Source organism: Mirounga leonina, unplaced genomic scaffold, assembly GCF_011800145.1.
Source record: "Mirounga leonina isolate KUSES-001 unplaced genomic scaffold, KU_Mleo_1.0 Mir_170, whole genome shotgun sequence".
Lineage (NCBI taxonomy): Eukaryota > Metazoa > Chordata > Mammalia > Carnivora > Phocidae > Mirounga > Mirounga leonina.
Genome location: NW_023270433.1, coordinates 34,724,985 through 34,749,976, shown reverse-complemented (window position 1 = coordinate 34,749,976; position 24,992 = coordinate 34,724,985). Strand labels below are relative to the sequence as shown.

The 24,992-nt window shown below is 37.6% G+C and overlaps 1 protein-coding gene across 7 annotated transcripts in view; it reads right to left on the bottom strand.

Annotated features, from left to right (window-relative positions):
* The window catches only part of RNF38 (ring finger protein 38), a 119,466-nt gene that overhangs the window by 19,055 nt on the left and 75,419 nt on the right, over window positions 1-24,992 (bottom strand). For 4 of the 7 annotated variants that reach the window (XM_035016300.1, XM_035016306.1, XM_035016305.1 and 1 more), the window contains 3 exons: window positions 21,406-21,555; window positions 13,512-13,705; window positions 6,267-6,480 (listed from right to left, as the gene is read on the bottom strand). In XM_035016300.1, coding sequence (XP_034872191.1) covers window positions 6,267-6,480; window positions 13,512-13,618 — 321 coding nt within the window. In that variant the 5' untranslated portion in view covers window positions 13,619-13,705; window positions 21,406-21,555. The remainder of the gene's footprint in view (window positions 1-6,266; window positions 6,481-13,511; window positions 13,706-21,405; window positions 21,556-24,992) is intronic. The other 3 variants (XM_035016301.1, XM_035016307.1, XM_035016303.1) reach the window with 1 other exon arrangement.

Below are 24,992 nucleotides of genomic sequence, written 5' to 3'. Positions count from 1 at the left end.
AGTGATATTACCTTGCAAATTACTTTCTTCAATTAGTATTGTAGATATCTCTTCAAGGGCGTTAAAGTCAATTCATTCTTTTTGATACTAGCCAAATATTTCAAGTACACTCAACACAGTCCTACCGCTAATATACTAATGGGATATTCAAATTGTTTTCACTCCTTCACCAATGCAAACACAACTGTAAAAAAATATCATTGAATATATATCCTTACATACTAGTAGTTTCATTTATTTAAGAGGGATTCAGGGTAGAAGGGTGAATTTTACATTTTCGCAAAAGGCTGAGTAAGCCACAATCCTAACAGTAACAATAGGGCCCATTTCCCAGCACCTCCAATCAAAGTAGATGTACTTGTAAAATTTATGCTCCTAATGAATGAAAAAAAATATGCTCCTGAACTTTCTAATACTTTTATTTTTTACATTTAATTTATACTCCAACTAAAATCTATTTTTGCTTATAGTGTGAAGTAGTGTTCTAATTTTTTCTTGCAATACTTGTTCCATTTATTAAGACATCCTTTTCCCCTCTAAACGGAAATAGCACCTTTTTCCACTCAATAACTTCCCACTTATACTTTGTGCCAAATTCGTGCTGTTTTAGTTATCTTTTTTTAAGATTTTATTTATTTGAGAGAGAGAGACACAGCAATAGAGAGAACACAAGCCCGGGGGGGGGGGGGGGGAGAGGGAGAAGCAGGCTTCCTGCTGAGCAGGAGGCTCGATCCGGGGACCCTGGGATCATGACCTGAGCCGAAGGCAGACGCTTAATGACTAGCCACCTGGGCTCCCCACTGCTTTAGTTATTTTACTAGAAATTAGGATGTAGGAAGACAAATTCTTCTTATTGCCATGCTTTTTCATTTTATTTCTTGGCCATTTTCACATGCTTACTCTTACGTAAATAAACTCAAATTTTATCCCCTTTCAAAACCCACTGGTGTCTTGATTTTTATTAATCTAACTATATTAAAGGTTACGTTACTTTACAAAGGACACGTAATTTTATATTAAGGTTTTTCATTGGAATATTATGCCACATGTTCAATACTATAGTACTGTCCTTCAAGAAATTACTTTTCTTCATAAAGATCTTATTTACTCTTATATAATTTATTCCTCAAAGTTCTTTAGTAAGTTTGTAGGTTCTATTACATTGTCAATAGGTTATTTTTCTCCATATCAAATTGGTTAGTGCTAGTTTTATTTACGTATCTTGAAGTTAACAATCTTACCCAACTTCATTCTAGATTTTTATTATTTTTTTTATATATTTATTTATTCATGAGAGACAGAGAGAGAGAGAGAGAGAGAGAGAGAGAGAGAGAAGCAGAGGGAGAAGCAGGCTCCCAAGGAGCAGGGAGCCTGATGCGGGACTCGATCCCAGGACCCTGGGATCATGACCTGAGCCGAAGGCAGACGCTTAACCGTCTGAGCCACCCAGGCGCCCTCTAGATTTTTAAAAAATTTTTCCTATGTACGTGTACAACTCTATCTGCTAAGATTCAACACAATTATTTACTTTGTCTTTTTGCTGTAGTGATAAAGAACCTTCAAAAATGATGTTCACAGGCACTCATAATCTGATTTTCATGGAAATGTTTACTGAATTTCTTTTTCTGTTCCCATTCAGTCTTTTCCCTGAAATAATACTGCTAATACTTTTTTCCAGGGAGTGGCTTGCTTTTTCACTTTTAAAATACTGTCTTTGGATGAGCAGAAATTTTTTATTTTAATGAAATCTACTATGCTGGTGTTCCAGTAAGTGGCTATTTATATATCCTGTTTAAGAAATCTTTGCCAACCTTATGAAGACAGTATCTTTTACCTTTCACATTTAGATCTAGAACCCAACTTTATTTTGTGTATGATATCAAGTAGGAGTCAGGGTTCCAACTTATGTGCATGGATATCCAACTGTCACCATACCATTACTAAAAGACCTTCCTTTCCCTCCTTGAATTCCTTAAAGCACCTTTGCAAAAAATTAAGTGACAAACATATGTTTAAGTCTATTTCTGACAATGAACACAATTCTTTAAGTTTAATTTATCAACAGTTCTCTGTATGGTTAGTGCTTTTCCCATGTCTTACTTAAGAAAGCCTTCCCTAGACTAAGGTCATGAAGCTATTGCTACGTTACTTTCTTAAAAGCTTATAGTTTTGCCATTAACATTTACATCTTTAATATATCTGGAACTGATTTTTGTGAACGGTATGAGATAAAGGATCCAGTTTCATGTTTTCATTTGGATACCCAATTGTCCCAGCATCATTTATTAAAAATTCTGTCTTCTTCCAACTCATTTGAAGCCATTTATCATTAAAGTATTCATAAATGTGTGGGTTTATCTCTGGGCTTTATGTTCTATTTCATTAGCCCATTTAATTATTCTGGCATTAGAATCACCTGCATTAGAACAGGTTGCTGGGTCCCACACCCAGAGTTTCTGATTCAGTAAGTCTAGTCTGAGAACCTGCATTTCTAACAAATGTATGGGTGATGCTGCTGCTGCTGGCCAGATGATCTAGGACATACTCTGAGAACCACTTGGTCTTACCGACTAGACCACAGTGCCAGTCAGCCAACTATTCTTAAAGAGCCAGAAAGTATTTTAGGCTTGTGGGCATCTTGATCTCTGCATAAGGCATCCATAGATGATAAATAAACAAACATAGTTGCATTCCAAAAAACTACAAAAACAGCCAGCAGTAGCCTGCTTTCCCCCACTCTAAGATAATTCCAGGTCCTTTATAAAATGCCATAGAAATGACAGAATCAGCTTTTCAAATTACACCAAAAACTTCCTGGAAATTTACTTGAGATTATGCTATTTCTACATATTCTGAATGTCAGTTTTGACAACGGGCAGTTTTTACAAAAAGGCTATATTCTAAGCCAAACCTTCAGTATTTAGACAGCTTTTCTTTAAACTGCCGTAACAAAGTTTTATAATCTTCTACATAGAAATCTTGAACTTCTTGGGCGCCTGGGTGGCTCAGTCGTTAAGTGTCTGCCTTTGGCTCAGGTCATGATCCCAGAGTCCTGGGATCAAGCCCCACATGGGGCTCCCTGCTCAGCAGGGAGTCTGCTTCTCCCTCTCCCATTCCACCTGTTCCTGTTCCCTCTCTTGCTGTCTCTCTGTCAAATAAATAAATAAAATCTTAAAAAAAAAGAAATCTTGAATTTCTTTTATTAAGATTGCTTCATAACTTCCTTATATTATTTTGATTTTTTCAATGATACGTTTTTATTTGAATATTATAGAGAATTTCAAACATGTTCAACATTAGTATGAGCCCCCATATGCATCACGTAGCCTCCAAAACCATTAAACCACAGCCAGTTCATTTCCATCAACTTCTCCCTTTCCTGTATTTTATTGAAGCAAATCCCAGGATCTCATCCTTTAATTTTTTTTTTTTTTTTTAAGATTTTTATTTATTTATTTGACAGAGAGAGACACAGCGAAAGAGGGAACGCAAGCAGGGGGAGAGGGAGACGGAGAAGCAGACTCCCCGCTGAGCAGGGAGCCCGACGTGGGGCTCGATCCCAGGACCCTAGGATCATGACCTGAGCTGAAGGCAGCCGCTTAACCGACTGAGCCACCCAGGTGCCCCTTAAACTAGAGTTTGTGTTTTCTTCTACAATTATATAGTGAGGAGAAAAATATAATTATTCCTTTCAGTGTTTTATACCTATAACTACATTATCTTATTCCATTTGGTAGAACTTCTAATATAACATTAAATAAAAGTGGACAGAGCAAACATCTCTAATTGCTGATTCATCTCTGGCCAATTAGGATACTTGCCGTTAATTTTACTTATTATATTTAAGTAATTTCCATTTTGTTCTACCTTATTAGAGTTTTTATTAAATTTTAACTGACTTCAACATCTTCTGATAAAATGATCATTTTCTATTATTTGTTGATGTAATATGAATATTTTCATATTAAGCTATCCTCTTATTTGGAATAAACCTTATTTATTCATAGGTTATTATTCTTTTTGATATGCTGCTAGACTGTATTTCTAAACATCTACTTAGAAAATCTTCCTTTGTATTTGAAAGACTTCTTCTATTGTTCTTTAGGGATTACTACTTCACCTTTATTTACTTTTGATATTAAAATTACATGAGCTTCATAAAATAATTAGAAAATTGGTCTTAAGAAAAGCCTGAAATCATTTGTATATTATTACATGAGAGTTTCTTATAGGTTGGAAAAATTATCTGTGAAGCCATCTAATCACTGTGCCTCTTCAATGGTAAATCTCTAAGTAGCTTTTACACTTATGTGGTAATTCAAATTTTTCTATTATTGTTGGGTCAATTTTTGGAACTTCACATTTTCTTCCTGTCCCCCCAGAGTTATACACAGAATTTCATTATAATAGCTAATAACAAAATAATAGAGTGCTTACCACTTGTACTAGTTTAAGTGCTCAAAATAGATTAACTCTTAATTCTCCCAACGTCCCTTATGAAACAGGTGTTTTCATTTTACAATTGAAGAAAATTCTTTGAATGTTTCCTATGTGTATGGATATACGTCTTTTTTTAATCAATCCTACTTCCTTTATATATTTTGTCTTTTCACCTTAACCAAGCTCACAGGGTGCTGGTTAGTCTTATCAATTTTTCAAAGCAACAGGATTGGGTTTTGTGCTACTTAAAAAAAAAAAAAAAAAAAGATTTCTGTATTGTTAATTCTAATTGTGTTTCCTGGTAATTTATTCTTCTCAATTCCTTTTGGTTTACTCTGTAATTTTTTCCCCTAATTACTCAGGCAATTAGTTCATTTATTTTCAATTTTTAAAATAAATAGTGAAGGTTTATAAAATTTTCTCAGAAAACAGCTTTAGGCATATCTCACCGACTTTGAGGATTTTTCCTTTAATTTTCCTTAATTATAATCTTGCCTCAAATATTTCAGTGTCATTTTTATTTTTTTAAAGATTTTATTTATTTATTTGACAGAAAGAGACACAGCGAGAGAGGGAAGACAAGCAGGGGGAGTGGGAGAGGGAGAAGCAGGCTTCCCGCTGAGCAGGGAGCCCAATGTGGGGCTCGATCCCAGGACCCTGGGATTATGACCTGAGCCAAAGGCAGATGCCCAATGATTAAGCCACCCAGGCACCCCTCGGTGTCATTTTTAAAATTATTTTTAAACTTATGATTTATAGTTTTATCAGATTATGCCCACAAAGAATGTGGTCTAGAAAAATTTTTCTTTTTAGAACTTCTTACTGTGTGATCAATTTTTTAAAGTGTTTGATTAACGGGCGCCTGGGTGGCTTAGTTGGTTAAGCGACTGCCTTCGGCTCAGGTCATGATCCTGGAGTCCCTGGATCGAGTCCCGCATCGGGCTCCCTGCTCGGCAGGGAGTCTGCTTCTCCCTCTGACCCTCCCCCCTCTCATGTGCTCTCTCTCTCATTCTCTCTCTCAAATAAATAAATAAATAAATCTTAAAAAAAAAAATAAAGTGTTTGATTAACATAGGGTAGAATACATCTGACAGAAGATGGTGCCTGGGGGAGATCATATTTTCTTTCAATTGCCAATATACAGTGTTTTCATTGTTTCCTATCATCTAGTGCAGTTGAAAAAATGAATGGTAGTTGAGTTTCTCTCCTTTGTTAATTTCTCCTGTCTACAAACTTTAAAGACTTTTCCTTATTTTTAAAATTCAGCAACTTTATTAGATATATCTAGATTTGTGGCTTTTTTGACTTCAGAAACTCCATAAAAATCCAAACAATTTTGGTCTTTACTCTCAGGCTCTGAAGACTGACAAGCCCTCTTTTTCTTGACTAGTCCCTCAGTTCCTAGCAAGAACAAAGGGAAATGAAGCCTTCTACCTGTCATCCCTTTGGAGACCCATGGAAACCTATCAGCAAAGCACCCAGTTGTCTTGCCTACTGAATTATCCACAAGAAACTGGGAGAGGAAAATAGAAATGTGTATTCAAACCAGCTGTCTGGTACCTCCTATTAATCTTGTTATCAGTGATTTCCAACCAATACATGAAATCATTCTGAGCTTATAACCTTGCTCCTATTTTTTTAAAGTTCAACTTTCTTCTAAGCTGCATAGAATTTAAGAAGAATGAACTTTAAAACAGCTTCAGTTTAGGGAAAATTGTTTCCTTTTAGGTAAAATTAAAAGAAATTTACAACAAAAAAACAAACAACCTCAATCAACTGCCACAATTTTTAGCATTGTATATTTTCTGGACATTCTGTTACTATACCTGATCATGTATGTCAACCATTACTGCATTTTGCTGGGGTGGATGAGCAGCAGGGTGTAACAGACGGGGAGATACATTCGGAGGGTGGAAGGCTCGAGGTTCCTCTATTGCTTGCTGCTGTGCGTAAGGGAGATGGTGATAGTTTTCATCTTGACTAATGGAATTATGTCGAGACAGACGATCCCTTCTTCCTCTCTGGCGCCTGACAGGAGGACTGTAATAGAGCAAATGTCAAAAAAGACATTATAATATTTACTGTTGTGATCCATAAGGATATATCAGTTTATGCTAAGGCAAAACCTTGAGTATTAAATAACTGCTGTGGTTCCCATCAGCTCTAAAAACATAATTTTAAACATGTTTTAAAAAAAAAATGGTATTCAGCTCTGCCAATATTAGAAATCAATAGCCCACTACTGGTCTTTTTGTTTAATTGTATGAAACCGCCCGTTGGAAAGGCAAAAGTAGTCAAATACCAGCAATTTCACATGGCTTAACCCATTATTTTGCTCCTTTTATCTTATAAACATATAAATTTTAATCTGCATATATCTTGCCAGTATTCCACATACGCCTAATGGGCACTTCATGTTTTGTCTATCTAGCTAAGATACACAGAAAGACATAGTTCTTCACACTGGTAGTTGCCAGAGGGGAGTTGGGGTAGGGGGAGCAAAATGAGTGAAGGGGGAGAGGTACAGGCTTCCAGTTACGGAATGAATAAATCACGGGGATGAAAGGTACAGCATAAGGAATACAGTAAATGGCATTGTAATAGCACTGTATGGTGACAGATGGTAGCTACACTTGTGATGAGCATAGCAGAACATACAGACCTGTCAAATCCTTACGTTGTTACACCTAAAACAGTGTCAACTATACTTCAATTAAAAAAAAAAAAAAATCGAGGTGAAAAAAAGAGTTCCTCCATAATTAAAATGAGAATTTTTCAAAAAGCAAGTAGAAAATACATAAAATAACTAAGAACATTTGTTGACAACTGCAAATATAATAGTAACTCAGTAAATGCTGGAAATGGAAATGACTGAGATAGTGTCAGCATAAATATTCCTGTAACAAGAATTTTTAAAGACTGGTTATGAAGGAAACCACTTTTACTCCCCCCTACACCAGTCATAGTCATCTACATAGTTTAACACAAATTTTGTCAAGCTGTTATTGTGAGATTTCCATTTTTCTACATCTCTACAATTCCACAATTCATCTCCAATGCTTTTTACAATGGCTCAGCATCAATGCAATTCAAAAAAGCAGCCTCATTAAAATGTACTCTACAGGGGCGCCTGGGTGGCTCAGACATTAAGCGTCTGCCTTCGGCTCAGGTCATGATCCCAGAGTCCTGGGATTGAGTCCCACATCAGGCTCCCTGCTTGGCAGGAAGCCTGCTTCTCCCTCTACCACTCCCCCTCCTGCTTGTGTTCCTGCTCTCGCTATCTCTGTCAAATAAATAAATAAAATCTTTAAAAAAAAAAAATGTACTCTATAGGGGCACCTGGGTGGCTCAGTCGGTTAAGTGGCTGCCTTTGGCTCAGGTCATGATCCCAGAGTCCTGGGATTGAGCCTGGCATCAGGTCCCTGCTCGATGGGCAGGCTGCTTCTCCCTCTCCACTGCTTGTGCCCGCTCACGCTCTCTAATAAATGAAATCTTTAAAATAAACAAACAAACAAAATGTACTCTACATGGGGCAAAAGAGGCCAAACAGCCCCCTTCCAGACAAAGCTATACATACAGCCCCTTCAGCAATCTTTAATGAGATCAGGTCACCTCTCTACCCCTAAATCTGCTGCTTCTCACTCCCAATTGCCCAATCTTAAAGAGAACAAGGACATTCCTTGTTGACATTAACTCTTAGATAGTGCTCTTGATACCACTCCCCAGGTTCTTGTTCCATTAACTGCCTCCACTAACTTTATTTTAATATGTCTCCTTTTGCAAAGTTTATATATCTTTGCTTCAAAATCTACATACTGTATTTCATTGAATATAAGATGCCATCCACCCTAGAACTCACTTTTTAAATGTTTTGAGGTAATTTTGGTATAGTTTTTTGTATACCCTTTGCCCAGCTTTCCTTCATGCTATCTTCCATAAGCATAAAAAAATTACTAAAATTAATAAACCCTGGTATTGTACTACTAATTAAACAACAGGGCATATTTCAGATTTCACTAGTTTTTCCACCTTTGTCCCCTCACTGTTGAGAATCCAGTACAGGATCCCATTATTGCATATAGTTGTCATATCTCCCTTTTATTTATTTTTTTGGGGAGTGGGGAGGAGCAGAGGGAGAGGGAGAGAGAGAATCTTAAGCAGGCTCCATGCCTGGCACAGAGCCCAACATGGGGCTCCATCTCACGACGCTGAGGTTCATGACTTGAGCCCGAAACCAAGAGTCAGACGCTTAACCGACTGAGCCACCCAGGCGCCGCTGTTATCTATACAAATATTTTAAAGGACTGTGTGTTATGGGGCGCCTAGCTAGTTTAGCCAGTGGAGCGTGTGACTCTGGATCTCAGGTTTGTGTGTTGGAGTTGGCTGTAGAGGTTACTTAAAATTAAATCTTAAAATAAATATATAAGATAAAGGACTGTTTTATATAAAAAATAAAAAAAGATGCCAATTAAACTATGATATACCATCAATTCTAAGTCCTTAATAGATGTTAAGATGTGGGAAAATATGTACCTTAAAATCAAAATAGAGTACATGTGCTCAGATCATTCATCTCCTGAAAATCTACTCAACCTATACATAAACTTTAAGGGCCCCTTTATTATTGTTTTATTCTGTTGTTGCCACTTGTTCTTATTTTCCTACTCAAAAATTTCAGCAGCACTCCCAACGAAACACAAATTACAATCCAAGTCCTCATGCTGACATTCAAGTCTCTCTATTATTTGGTCCCTTTATCTTTACTATATGGCCTCTCATTAAATGTTATTTGTGACCTTTAGAAAGCAGAATAATTGAAAAATCTAGAAATAAGAAATAATGATAATAATAAAATATGGACAAATAGTTCTTTCAGTTGACTTTATCATATTTTGTCATTTTATTTTTGGTGTATCATTTGCCATATAGCTGTTCTGTCCTCTTACCTGCCTAATGTTGGATTGAGTTTTCTATACGTGTTACCTATTTTTGTGTAGAAGCTATACATTCCTTGTTTCTATTCTCCTAGTGATTACCCTTAATTTTTAAATATATACCTACAGTTTCCTAAAAACACCCAGATTTACTCAGCTTCCTGGCAGGTAGAAATTAAGCTATTACACTCTTCTCGCCACTCTGTCCCCATCTCATGTGCAGATTGTTTCCGTATTTCTTTCTCTCTTTTTTTTAGATTTATTTATTTATTTATTTGAGAGAGAGAGAATGAGAGAGCACATGAGAGGGGGGAGGGTCAGAGGGAGAAGCAGGCTCCCCGCTGAGCAGGGAGCCCGATGCGGGACTCGATCCCGGGACTCCAGGATCATGACCTGAGCCGAAGGCAGTCGCTTAACCAACTGAGCCACCCAAGCACCCTTCTTTCTCTTTTTTAAACAACAGACCTTTACTCAGACTTAATAGTATGTCTTTTCCATTTCCTTTGCTAACCAATGGTCTTGAATCCTAGTTCTTGCATTCATTTTTCTGCTTCCTGGAGAGAGTACAATTCCTAACAATTCTTTCAGGGAGGATTTCTTGCTGGTCAATTCTGTCTCTTAATATTTGAAATGTATTTATATTTTGGCTTTACACTTAAGTGATCAATCAGCTGGCAGAACTCAAAGTTTGTCTTGGAACATTTGTGAATTTTTATTATCCTTGGTGTATGTTCTGTAAGTTCACCAAAGTCTTGTTCAACACTCAGTCTTGCTTAAATTCTGAGAAATGGTTTTGCATTATTTCTTTTAAAAGGTCCGTTCAGGGTGCCTGCGTGGCTCAGTTGATTAAGCGACTGCCTTCAGCTCAGGTCACGATCCCAGTGTCCTGGGATCAAGTCCCACATGGGGCCTCCCCTGCTCTGCGGGGAGCCTGCCTCTCCCTCTCCCTCTGCCTGCCAGTCCCCCTGCTGTGCTCTCTGTCAAATAAATAGAATCTTTTTTTTTTTTTTAAAGGTCCCCTCCATTGTCTCCATCTGAAAATATTATTAGACATACTTAGAACTGATGGCTCTGTCTCTATATTTAAACTTTTTTATCCATACTTTTCATTTTGCCTTTTACACTACATCTGGGAAAATTTCTCCACTTGATCTTCCAGAAACTAGGACACCTTTTCTGCACATTTCCTGAGTTCTAAATTTTTCCTTAGTAAGGTTTCTAGGTGACTTTTATGAATATCCTCTTGCATGTCTCTCATGTTACACTTACTCAAAAATTCTGTCTGTTCTATTAACTGTTTCTTTAAGTTCTTTGTTTTATTGAGTTTAGTGTCCTTTTCTCACTTTGTGTGCTCATCTTTGTATCTTAAATTATGGTAGACTGCTGCTGAATATTGTATCTGCTTGCACAGCCTGCTTCTGGGAGGCAATCTGGCAGCTAAGCTCAAAGCTAGCCTACAATAAAGTACTAAATGGAGAATGGGGTAAGGAGTAACACACACTGCTGGGCAGAATAAGCCTTTAAGTTTTCTAGGTAAGTGCTTCCTCCTATCCTCCCACCTCTGTGTTTCCATGAGCTTAGAGCATGATGCTTCTCCTTCAATTTAACAACCCACAGCTAGTTACTACTACTATCTGGAAATAGACACTTCTGACATTCCCTTTCTGATCCAGAGCCTTTCCTATGATCCAGCAATTGTACTCCTAGGCCTATACACTAGTGAAAGGTTTCCACATGTACACCAGAAATGTGTACATAAAAGGTTCCTAATAACACTCTTTGTAATAGTAAGAAACTGAGCATAACCATTACTCAATAGATGGATAAATAATGGTATATCAATATAATGTAAGATTATACCAAGTAAAAATAAATGAACTACTGCTATCCATGTTAAAAATACAATGTTTGATAAACAAAATCAAAGGAGAATATATTTAAATGAAAGTAAAACTGGCAAAACCTAAAGTTACATTGTTTTAGAATACATTCCTAGGTATTAAAAAGTATTAACAAGGGACTGATGTCAAATCACAGAACAGGGTTTATCCTCTAGGAAGAATGAACAGGGGCTTTTGAAGTATTGACAATCTATTTTAACCTGGGTGTTGATACACTTTTGTGTTATCCTTTTAAGTGTATGCTTGTTTTACATGTTCTTCTGAATGTATGACACATTTCACAATACAATAGAAAAGATTACAACAGGTGCTTAGACCGTAACCTTGAAACAAACAACCATATTGTCTCATGCTATTATATTTAACAGCTATAAAATATTTTATCTGGGTTGACATACATTATTTTAACTTAAACATTCCCATAAAATTGGGGGAAAATGCACCAAGTAATGTAAAAGTCTTAGTGTCTCAACAGAATATAACTCAGAAACAGGTTTATTTTGTCTCATTTGGAACAAAGAATGGTGGTTTCTTAAATTTTTTTAAGATTTTATTTGTTAGAAGAGAGCGCAGCAAGCAGAGGGAGAAGCAGGCTCCCTGCTGAGCAGGGAGCCCAATGCAGGACTTGATCCCAGGGCGCTGGGATCATGACCTGAGCCAAAGGCAGACACTTAACCAAGGTGTCCCAAGAATGGTGGTTTTAAGATCCTTCAGTATTGGGGCGCCTGGGTGGCTCAGTCGTTAAGCGTCTGCCTTCGGCTCGGGTCATGGTCCCGGGGTCCTGGGATCGAGCCCCACATCGGGCTCCCTGCTCTGAGGGGAGCCTGCTTCTCCCTCTCCCACTCCCGCTGCTTGTGTTCCCTCATTCGCTGTGTCTCTCTCTGTCAAATAAATAAATAAAATCTTTAAAAAAAAAAAAAAGATCCTTCAGTATTAGTTTCCCAGGGCTGCCATAACAAAATACCACACACTAGGTGGCTTAAACAACAAAAATTAATTTTCTCACAGCTCTGGAGACTAAAAGTCCAAGATCAAGGTGTCAGCATGATGGGTTTCTGGTGAGAGCTCTCTTCCTGGTTTGCAGGTGACCACCTTTTCACTGTGTCCTCACATGCTAGAGAGAGTGAGCTCTCTGGTGTCTCTTCTTATAAGGACACCAATCCTATTGGATTGAGGGCCCCACCCTTATGATTTCATTCAACCTTAATTACTTCCTTAGAGACCCCATCTCCAAATATAACCACACTGGGAATTAGGGCTTCAACATATGAATTTTTTTTTTTTTTTAAGATTTTATTTATTTTTTAGACAGCGAGCGAGCGAGAAACAGCATGAGAGGGGAGAGGGTCAGAGGGAAAGCAGGCTCCCCGCTGAGCCGGGAGCCCGATGTGGGACTCGATCCCAGGACTCTGGGATCATGACCTGAGCCGAAGGCAGATGCCCAACCATCTGAGCCACCCAGGCGCCCCAACATACGAATTTTGAAGAGACACAAACATTCAGTCCATAACAACTTCCTAACTCAAGAGTTTCAATGTTTCTTAGATTACCAACATCCTGGACATGCAAACACTTCTCTTACTCCAAGGATATACAATTTCCCTGAAGAAGAAATGTATGACCTCAGGCCACAACTGAAGAGGAAGAAGCTCAGAAGAAATATATTCCTCTGGAAAGGAAAGCCAGGGGCCAAATCCCATGACAGAGAGGACTGAGCACTGAAGGAAACCTCACTGAGTCTTTCACACCACAGGCTCCACAGTTTTATAAGAAACCTGATTAAGCTCCCAATTGCCTTAAGGATACAGAAGAAATAGGAATGGAGTGAAAAAAAAAAAAAAGGTAGCTCATTTCTAGGGTCTCCATATTTCCTTACACTTTTGAACTATAAAATGCATTTTTCTGTAATCAGAATTGCAGGCTAGCCCACACAAAGCCTTAAACCATAAAGTAGCTGAATTCATATATAATGACATGGGTTGATTTTAGGTTAAGTCACTGTAGCCTCTTTCAATTTCTTCACCTGTCAACCACAAGCTAAATGAACTCTCATGCTCTAGTGTGGGAGTCTAAACAATGTGTCATGTTGTTTTTCATGTGTGGGTGTATGAGTACATATGTGCTGATGTGTTCATAAAATACCCATAGGGGAAAAAAATGCTTTCTGACATTAAAAAAAAATCTCATAAATCTACCAATGGAAGAAAACTTAAGACATACACTGTAATCAACTAACCTTCTTCTGTTGCGTGCAGGTGTGTTGCATCGTTCCCCTGAGAAGTGATGTTGGCTTGATCGAACTGAAGGGGGCTGCCTATTTGATGTCATCTCCCATGGTCGCATTGGTGGTGAGGGAGCTGGTGATGCTGATGTATAATCAAAGACTGAATGAGAGAGGCGCTGTCTCTTGGGACTCGGACTATCTTCACTCTGCCAATGCAAAAAAATCAATCAACTTAGTAAGACTTTTTAATAAGAATTCTGCATTACTATATATGCATAGGTGTTTAAATATATTTACCTTAAAGAGTAAAGGAGGGGAAAAATATGCTGTCAACCCAAATTAAATATCTTTAAAGAACCAAAGATGCTGGGTAAGGGAAGGGAGATGCAAAGTAACTATCAAATGAAAAGTAAAATCTGTTTCTTAAAAATTATCATAAAACTCATTGACATATAAGGTACACAGTAAGGTGATAAGCAGTTGTATGGAACTTGACCATTTATTTTTATTTTATTTTTTTTATTAAAGATTTTACTTATTTATTTGAGAGCGAGAGAATGAGAGAGAGAACACGAGAGGGGGTAAGGTCAGAGGGAGAAGCAGACTCCCTGCTGAGCAGGGAGCCCGATGTGGGACTCAATCCCAGGACTCCAGGATCATGACCTGAGCTGAGGGCAGTCGCTTAACCAACTTAGCCACCCAGGCGCCCTTGACCATTTATTTTTTAAACACTTATTTATTCATTCTAGAGAGAGAGCATTCATGCTGGGTGGAGGGGAGGAAGAGAGAGAGAACCTCAAGCAGATTCCTCACGTCAGGCTCTCTGCTCCAAGGGAGACCTGCTTCTCCCTCTCCCACTCCCCCTGCTTGTGATCCCTCTCTCGCTGTGTCTCTCTGTCAAATAAAATCGAAAGAAAGAAAGAAAGAAAGAAAGAAAGAAAGAAAGAAAGAAAGAAAGAAAGAAAAGAAAGAAAAGAAAGAAAAGAAAGAAAAGAAAGAAAAGAAAGAAAAGAAAAGAAAAGAAAGAAAAGAAAGAAAAGAAAAGAAAGAAAAGAAAGAAAAGAAAAGAAAGAAAAGAAAGAAAAGAAAGAAGAAAGAAGAAAGAAGAAAGAAGAAAAAAGAAAAAAGAAAAGAAAGAAAGAAGAAAGAAAGAAAGACAGACAGACAGACAGACAGACTAGAAAAAGTTCACTGGCATGGAGAATCATAAGTAAACGTATCTACTTTGTCTGGACTGGGAACTGGAGAAGAGATTTCTCTCCTAGGAATTCAAACCACAGGTTAGCTCCTCACACCAAATTTAGGATTCAATTCTTTCATTACCCATAGAGGTTGCCTATGAACCTCTAAGCTTAGAAATATAGAAACTGGTTCAGAATTATGTTACCACAAGGACTCTTGACAGAGGTAAATGCAAAGCAAAATCTGGAGGGATACTCCCATTAAGTTGGCCAGTGGTTCTTACACTTCTGCATGTGTCAGAACCACCAGGTTGTTGGGCCCACGAATCTTCATTTCTAAATTGTTTGTGGGTGATGCTTGCTACTGCTGGTCTGAAGTACACTTTGAGAACCACCAAACCAAGTTAAGGGACTCTCTTAGGAAGAGTCCCTAAGGATAAACCCGCCATAAAAGAGAAATTTAGGGTGACTCAGTCAGTTAAGCACCAAACTTTTTTTTTTTTTTTTTTTTTGTAAGAGAGGGAGAGAAGGAGGCGGGCAGAGGAAGAGAGAGAATCTTAAGCAAGCTGGATGCTTTGATCAATTGAGCCACCCAGGCACCCCCAATGTCTGACTCTTGATTTTGGCTCAGGTCATGATCTCAGAGTCGTGAGATCAGGCCCCACATCGGGCTCTGTGCTGGGCGTGGAGCCTGCTTAAGATTCTCTCCTTCTCCCTTTGTCTGCCAGCCCCCAACGCCCACCTGCCCCAACTCACTCTTCCTCTCAAAAAATTAAAAAAAAAATAAACACCCAGACCTTCTCCACTTGCCTTAACTATCTTCGACAGAAGATAAAATTTCTCATTTCACAATTAAGGAACAAATGTTAAATTGTTTTCATTCATTTTAAACAATAGATGTCAAAGTACTTAGAAAACTAAGACACTTCATATAAAGCAAACTGGTAATAAGGAATAACCATCAAGACGGACCATTTTTTTTGGTTTGTTTTGCAAAGGAAGGATATAAGCACAGGAAAAGTGAGAAATTAACAATTTCATATTTGAATCATACAATATGGTTTATAAAATGATCTCTCTACATTCTCTCATTTAATTCTCCACAACCTGAAGTCTTTGTTTATACTATATCCAGATTGATGTGCTGCTATTAGTCAAGACGAACCAATGACAACTGAATGACTACTGCCTTTGAACGACACAATGCATAGTCCTGTTTCACATAATTCACACTGGACTTCAATTTTCTGATGCACAGCTCTGATTTTCCTCGGCTCAAAAGATTTCAGAATAAAATCTAAACTCATAACAAGACTAACAGTACATTTTCCTGGGATGTTATCTTGCACATATAGAGGGGAAGGAGGCTTTGAATACTGTATTTTCAAAAGCATGCATTAAAAAGAAAAATCAGAAATTTGCTTTTTGATACGATCCAAGTTTGTGTTTTTTCATGAAAGGTCAAAGATTTTTTTATGTGCAGTGAGTGCTTGGAAAGGGACTCTAGTGGTATAGCACTGCAATCCCATCATAATGAACAGAATCCAATATTGTGTGAAAATATGATGATACTATCATTGGCCATAACTCATAGTCCAACTTCTAGGGCTCCCTGACTTTAGAAAAACATATTAATGTCCTATTTTTTCTTAAAAAAAAAAAAAAAATTAAGTAGACTCCACGCCCAGCATGGAGCCCAATGTGGGGCCTGAACTCACAACCCTGAGATCAAGAGTCAAGACGCTTAACTGACTGAACCACCCACGTGTCTCTTTCTTAATTTTTAATTACACAAAACATCACTGGTTCACAAAAACTGATTTACCTTGATGTTGTAATTTGTTTCCAAATGGTATGTTAGTTCCACAAAAACACTAGATTTTATGCATCATGAATCTGCAACTATAATAACTTTAAGCTGTAAACACAAATCAATGGTTAAAATAAAAAAAACTGAAGCATAAACACGAAACCAATGAAAACAGAGAAGATATTAAGAACAACCTGAAATCAAGAAATCCCTCTGAGCTACCCATTTGGAGTTTTCTGCAGATAGCTGGAGCTCAGACACTAGAAGTTTTACTTTTTGGTACACAGATAGATGGACAGGTTAATGAAGCTACAGGCATGAACAAAATTTCCCCCAAATAATTTATACAGAGAAAAGGAAGCCCAATATTGAACTCTTAAGAAATATTTTATGCCGAGTAGCTGATGAGAGGAAAGTGGAGTGTGGTGAGAGAAGCCAGTAGAATGGAGTTTCAAGGATTCAATTGAGAGGTCACATTAAGATGGGGACTGAAAAACATCCACTGTGTTTAACAACAAACAGCTCACTGACATGGAGCTATTTCTTTGTAATATGATTTAGTATCTATTATGCATATTGCCTCTTACAACAATTTTCAAAATAGCTTTTTCCCCCGTCTTTTCTTTGAAAATCTTTCTTATGAATTTAGGATGACTCTGTAAGGTTTCTAAAATCATAAAATTCTTTTTTTTTTTTTTTAAGATTTTATCTATTTATTTGACAGAGAGAGACACAGCGAGAGAGGGAACACAAGCAGGGGGAGTGGGAGAGGGAGAAGCAGGCCTCCCGCAGAGCAGGGAGCCCGACGTGGGGCTCGATCCCAGGACCCTGGGATCATGACCCGAGCCGAAGGCAGACGCTCAACAACTGAGCCACCCAGGCGCCCCATAAAATCATAAAATTCTGATATTTTGGCTGAAATTTTTATTCAGTCTATAACTTTGCTGGAGAAGAGAAATTTTTTTACAATAGTTTTCTCTTTCAGAAACGTCTATCTCTGTGTATAAATCATGAAAATTTCAATCACCTAATTAACTTTCATAAACTTACAAAATAAAGTATCACACAGCTATCATTAAGACACACACACACACACCTGAAATCAAGGGTTCTAGACACGAAATCTAAGTTCCCCACAATGTATCTGTTTTATGAAAGCACCCTATCTTCAATCACAATCAATGAATTGGTTGATAGTACAGAAACTGCTAATTTTAAAACTATAAGGGGTAGATAGCAGAGACAAGAGGGAATTTTTTTGGGAGATGGAATTGTTATAATATCTTGATTGTGGCAGTGGTTCCACATCTGTATACATTTGTCAAAAGTCACAAACCTGCACTCTACAAGGGTGAATTTTACTTTATGTTAATTATACTTTAAATTGGGGCGCCTGGGTGGCTCAGTCGGTTAAGCGTCTGCCTTCAGCTCAGGTCATGATCCCAGAGTCCTGGGATCGATCCCCGCATCGGGCTCCCTGCTCGGCGGAGAGCCTGCTTCTCCCTCTCCCTGCCACTCTGCCTATCTGTCTGTACTCTCTCTCTATCTCTCTGTCAAATAAATAAATAAAATCTTAAAAAAAAAAAAAATTAGGGCACCTGGGTGGCTCAGTTGGTTAAGCGACTGCCTTCGGCTCAGGTCATGATCCTGGAGTCCCGGGATCGAGTCCCGCATCGGGCTCCCTGCTCGGCAGGGAGTCTGCTTCTCCCTCTGACCCTCCCCCCTCTCATGCTCTCTCTCTCTCAAATAAATAAATAAAATCTTAAAAAAAAAAAAATTATACTTTAAATTTCTAAAACAATTATAGGGGGTACTTTGATTCTAATGTTGAATATAGACTTATTTTTATAGAGATGCAAATGTGCCTACACCTATACCTCTTCTGTGAGAAAATCCAGGGTAACAAATACACAAAGCCATCACTTTTATAGAAATTAAAATATCAACTAAGGGGCACCTGGGTGGCTCAGTTGGTTAAGCATCTGACTTTGGCTCAGGTCATGATCCCAGAGTCCTGGGATCAAGCCCCGCATTGGGCCCCTTGCTCAGCAGGGAATCTGTTTCTCCCTCTCCCTCTGCCCCCCACTGGTGCTCACTCTCTCTCTCAAACGAATAAAATCTTGAAACACATACAAGAATATTCATGGCAACATTGCTTGCAATAATAGTAAAAAACTGGAAACTACTGGAAATGTCCATCAAAAAGAAAACACAAATTTTGAATAACATATTAATGTTAGCATATTCATATAAAATGGAATACAAAAAGGAAATGAATCAACTCTCCGGCCCCATGCATCAACATGGATGAATCTCAAAATGAGAGAAATACAAAGTATGATACTGTTTATATTAAGTTCAGAAACTAAACAGTATAGTATTGAGAGATACTGCATGTGGTGAAACCACTTAGAGAAGCAAAGGGGTATTAAACACAAAATTCAGAGTTTTACCCAAGGCACAGGTATGCGACAGCAGGTAGATATAATATGGTAGGTCATCTGAATACTTCTAAAGTATTGGTAATGGTTGACTTCTTAAGATGGATGGTATTTTTAAAATTATATGTCTGATTTATACTTTGTAACTTTCACATACGAAATATTTTTGTAATTTTAAAAATTAAAAGAGCCTGTAAATTTTGAAAGATTTTGACAAAGAGTAATATAAAACAAGCAAAGTATAAAGGTCTTTAATAAGAACAGTGACAAAATTGATAAAGTGGAGATGAGTAACAAATATAGCTCAAAAACAGATGAGATTTTTGTTCAAAGATGACTGGTCGTTGGAAACAAGGATCCGGGAAAATATCAAACACTTTCCTTCTCCTCTACGACCGTCCCACTTAATACAGACATACTCAATTCCCATGCTTGAAGTCGGGGGTGGGGGTGGGGGGGGTGCGGCGGCCAAAATTTTTTTTTTTAACTCATATACAAGATCGCAGGGAAAATGATATCCTCTGAAAAAAGACTGGTTTCAGCTAAGATAAGGGAATAAAGAGGATGCTTTAAGGAAAAAAAAAAATGGAAGAGGTAAGTGAGTCTGTTTAAAATGGAGTATTCCAAAGGGAAGGAGAAGCAGAAAAAGCTGGGAGGGAAGGAACTTGGGGGAGAGCCAAGAAATGAAAACATAACATTAAAAGAATAACTCCAAGGATAAGAAATGGGTAGATTTCTCCCTTTCACGTGGCAACTAAGTTTTCTAAGGATAAGAGAAGCATAACTGGAACAAGAAATCATACCCAATTGTATTATCAGAATTAGATGAAGGTATGTGACAGCATCTCAAAGGGGATGTGAGAAGGATTTACTTTGCTTTATGCACAACAGTGGTAGGTGAGGAAGTGGGCAGAGAATAATCTCCAGTCTTCCCTGGGAGCCAAGTACACTGAGGCCCTTGTTTTAAAGTTAGAAAAAAGGAAGTCTTCAGTTTAACTAGGGCTATAAATAAAAATTTAACAATAATACCTTTCACCTTTCTGCAACACTCAAGTGGAATTGGCTCTTTAAATCTATTGCATTTGCCAGAAACTCCTTGAGTTTAAAGTTAATATTGAGTTAATGCCTGAAGACTCAAGGAAGTATGGAAAACAAAGAAAACATCAAATAACTGTTTACTGATGGCAGTAGTGAAAGTAGTAAGTCAATTTCTTCCTTAGCTACACTGGTTTACTACTAAATATCAAGCTATTACAGACCAATGCTGTATCAAAAATGGTAGTCAATACTCCACTTATTTCAATACAGATAACTATGTCTCTTAACATACAACTGTACTATTTACAGAAATGCCTGTTATCTAAAGGTGGTATGTTATAGTAGACAAGAAATAGCAAAAGGTGAATTTGAGTCTCTGCTCTGCCAATAACTAGCTATGTAACTGGGCATCTCAGGGAGCTTTTCTGAGCCTATTTCTTCATCTAGAAAACCATCCATGACTGGTTTATTATTAGGAGGGATAAAAACAAAGGAGACAATACATGCAAAGAGGAGAAACTGGCACAAATTGCAACAAGGAATATCATATTGAAGAGCCATGGATCACCTACAAAGCTATTCTCAGAAATTTCACAACTCCAATTTAATGTATCACAAGCATTTCTCTTTCAGAACTAGTCCCAAGCCCCAACCTACCACTCTCACACAAACAGAAAATGAGCCAGTTCTATCCAAAAGTCCAAGCTTTGATGAGCGACTCTCACTACCTCAGATTTATATACACATATACAAATATATGCCTTGGCCCACAACCCTAATATCCAGAAGCAATTTTATAACTAGTTTCCTTTTGGTAATACTAATACTGACTTCCATTACTAAAACATGCTTCTCCAGGAGTAATGGATTGGAAATTGAGTTGCCAGTAATTTATGTGAACACATGCTAGCAATCTTGTCAATAAACTGCCTCTGCCTTAATTTATTTTCATTTTATATATAACAAAAATTTTAATCACATTTTACCTACAGGTACCAAAAGTGATAGAAGGCACATTACCATGTTTTCTTTTTGAAATATACATCACTATCAAACTCTGGGCACTAAGCAAGTAAGTAGTGATGGCTTTAAAAACTATCTTGCATGCTTCCATTTTTCCATTCCTACACAACTTCATATATCTACTTTCCTTTAGAACTTAGCCTATTAGGACAAGTGATTAAGACCAAAAGATAAAAAACAAGAATATTAAGTGGTCAAATAATAAACAGCAGCTCAAGAGAAGACAAACATTCTTCAGAAAAGCTGGCTAAAAAGTTATTTGAAGAAGTCCTCTAAGAAGAATACTTATTCCCACATACAACAGAAAATAAGAAGAAGATATTGAGAATTCTGTTTTAAGCCTTCCTAGAAACAACCTAAAATGTATCTGTGACTTTCAGCCCTACGTAGGGAAAGGGTAAATATATAAGAACCTGGAAGAAAGCTTTGAAGTGAGCATCCTCTTGAACGGTAGTATTCTGATCACTTGGGAGGAGAGGGAACAGGCTCTGAAGTCTCACCCTTTCACAAATCACCTTGTTAGGATGGCCAGGTAGAGGTGCTGAATTGGACCCGGGAGATATCTGGGAAAAAGAGGGAGAAGAAAAGGATAGTTCATGGCTAGCCACACCAATGTGGAGAATCAGGTCTATGAAGGACAGTCTGGATTTTCTACGTATTTGTGTTAGCAGAGACTGGAAAGAAATTAAAAATTAATCTTAAACATCAAAACAAATATAAGGATGGCAAAGGTTGCCTCTGGCAACAAATCTCTTACAAAAACTTTTTTAAAAGACAAAACAGCACTGCTCAAAAATGCAAGGTCCTTCCTTTGTTTCCGATAAAATATCAATATCTTTTCTGTTGGTATTAATTCTAAAATCCTCAAGGATAGATAAGACTTCATGTTAAGAAAACCTGAGGTAAAATCATGTTTCAAGTACAGAAAGATTACTGTCCATTGTGACTAAGAGTAATATTTTTTCATTGTTTTTTAATTAACCTTCTGTATGATCATGCAAAGACGACAAGAGATTTCAGAACATTTGTAGCAAACCTTCTATAATTACCACAGGTATAAAAAAGAAGAGTCTGTGGACAGCTCAGCTCTACTCAACACAAACTAGTGACCTTAAGAATAAAGGGTAAGATCATAAGCCCCAAAGCAAATGACTGCACGTTTTAAACGCTTGACTTGATCATAGGTTAATCCCCTTAAACTCATATGTAATATAAACTTAAATCTGCAGCACTTTTAATCATGGACATCATGATCATCACTTGTACCACTGTGCTGTGGAATGAACTACTACCCTTGGGAGTTAAGGTGTGTGAACCTGCTTACCCCTACACTGAAGACCATGTGCTTTAAACCACTGTCTGGCTTTCAGTTTCACTGTCTCATTCATTCCCTTACATATAAATGTCTATTCTGTGACAGGCACTAAACCGAGAAGATAGGCATGGTTTCCTACTTTCAAGAAGTGTATGCTATGAAAAAGAAACAAAAGCAAATCACTATACAATATACAGAGTATCATCTTCCTATGATAATACTATAGGCACTGGGTGCTATGGAGAGGTAACTGGCAAAATACAGCAGTATAGTCAAGAAACTGCAAAATGTTCAGTTTGGCTATCCAGTACAGAAGTAACCAGAGAGGAGGGCAGACACAGATCATGAAATGGCATGCTAATTATATTAATAATACTTCTACAATAACCTTCCTTAACCGTTACCTTTATAAATTGTTTCTGGTTTGCCATGAGCCTGGTAAATAGATAACCAGGCCTGCTGGTAAGACGAAAATTATTTCCAAACACCTTCCTAGGAGTAAAAATCACTTGAGGGCAGTAACTTTAGAATTCATTACTACTGCTACACAAAATATGTTCAACATGAGTTAAAGCTTATCTCTGCACTACACACGAGTGTGCTAATATTCTTTACCACTATGATGAAGCATGAAGTGCAGAATCAAGGAATATTCACTGAACGCCTCCTGCAAGTCAAGAGTTGTTAGAAGACAAAACGTGGATCCTGCCCTCAAGGAGCTTATTCTAGTTTAAAAAAAAAAAATGCAAAGTAGCCAACTATAAGATGATGTCTTAAATGTCTGAATACAGGTAAAAATTAAAATAGAGGTAGGAGCCTTGAGTTTATCTGAAGACAGATTTCATAGGAAGAAGTGTATTTCACATTCCTGACTCCTCACTCAGTCTAAGGAGTTCTTTCACCACTTCAAAGCAATTCTCTTAAAAGTCTGTTCCTTTACGTAAGTTTCATATTCTTTTTGTAATCGTAAGCTTATAATTTGCAAGATACCTTTGAAGAGTGTTTTAAAAAGCTCACCTATCTTCAACTATCATACCTGAAGCAGTCTGCATGAGGAGCACTCTTATCAACTGCTAGTACAAGTGGCTAGCTTGGCAAACAGAGATCAGGGACTCAGGTTTCCTCTCCTTAATTCTTTGTTCCTTTGGAAACTTAAGATTTCAGTCATATATAAGAAAACAAAAACAAAACTCTGGCAAACCCTGGCCCTTGTGCTCATAAGTTAGTAATTTTCAAGCATATTCCTCTCTTATCCACAACAATTTCCTTTGGTCAAAAGCTCCATTTGTCTATAAAAAGGGAGGACCCAAAAAACCCAAAACAAAACAAAACAAAAAAAAACCACCACCACCAATGGAGAAAAGCTATATTCAAATGCTGTCGTTAATACAGATCCAGGACAAAATGATAGATGGGCTTGAAACCAGGTGCACCCACTGGATAAAATCACATATCATCATTTTGTGTGTCCATGTAAGGCAGAATTCTAAGAAGGCCTCCAAGATTCCCACCTCTGGTACACATCTCCTGTATAATCCATCCCTCCATGGTGTGCAGGCAGAACTATAAATACAGTGGATTTCATTTCCATGGTTAGGTTAAATTATATAACCTAATTATACGAATGCATTCACAGAAGTGAAGGGATTTAAACGTAATTAAGATCCCAAGTCAGTTGATTTTAAGTTAATCAAGGTAAGCCCAACTTAAAGAAAGCTCTTGGAAGAGGAACTGACCCTTCCTGAAGAGATTCTCCTGTCAACCCTGCAGGCAACCACTATGTTTGTCAGAAGGCATACGAATGGGGCCATGTGGCAGAGATATGAGGGCACCCTCTAGGAGCTGAGAGGGTCACCAGTTGACAGCAAGACAACGGGGACTTCAGTCCTACGAACCATACTGAACCAACAACCAGTAAGCCTGGAAGAGGACATCAAACTTCTCATGACATCACAGCACCAGACAGGTAAAATCCCTAACAGAGGGCCCTGCAGCTTAACCCAAATCAAGATTCCTGATCCATGTAAACTGTGGGATAAGAGATTCATGTTTTAAGGTACTAAATGTGTGGTAATTTGTTACACACAATAGAAAACTAACATGACATTATGTATCGAATAGACCAGAAATTGCTGTACCACACCTGAAGAAAGTTTCTTCTCCAGAATTTTAGCTGTATTAATTTGATGAAAGATATAAATTAAGACATTTTTATCTAAGCAATACAGCAGTTTTTAAAATCTGATAATAGCTAACTTCATGCTAGGAACTGAATTAGCTCTCTGATCCTTACACACTGCAAGTCAAGGTTAACTGACTTGCTTAAAGCCACATATCTCATGAATACCAGAGCCATAATTTGAAGCTAAGTCTACCTGGCTCTAAAATCCATGCTCAACCCACTAAAACACCTTTAAGAATTTTAAAAGTACCATTCTTGGGGCACCTGGCTGGCTCAATTAGAAGAGCAAGTGACTCTTGATCTCCAGGTTTGAGTTCAAACCCCATGTTGGGTGTAGAGATTACTTAAATAAAACTTACCAAAAAAAAGTAACATTCTTTGTAATCTAATTGGATTATAAAAAAACTATTCCACAGTCTATTTTAAGTATTCAAAAAATATTTCCTTGTAAATTATTTCTGACATAACTTTCCACTATTTCCCTCAATCTTCCTCATTTAAAA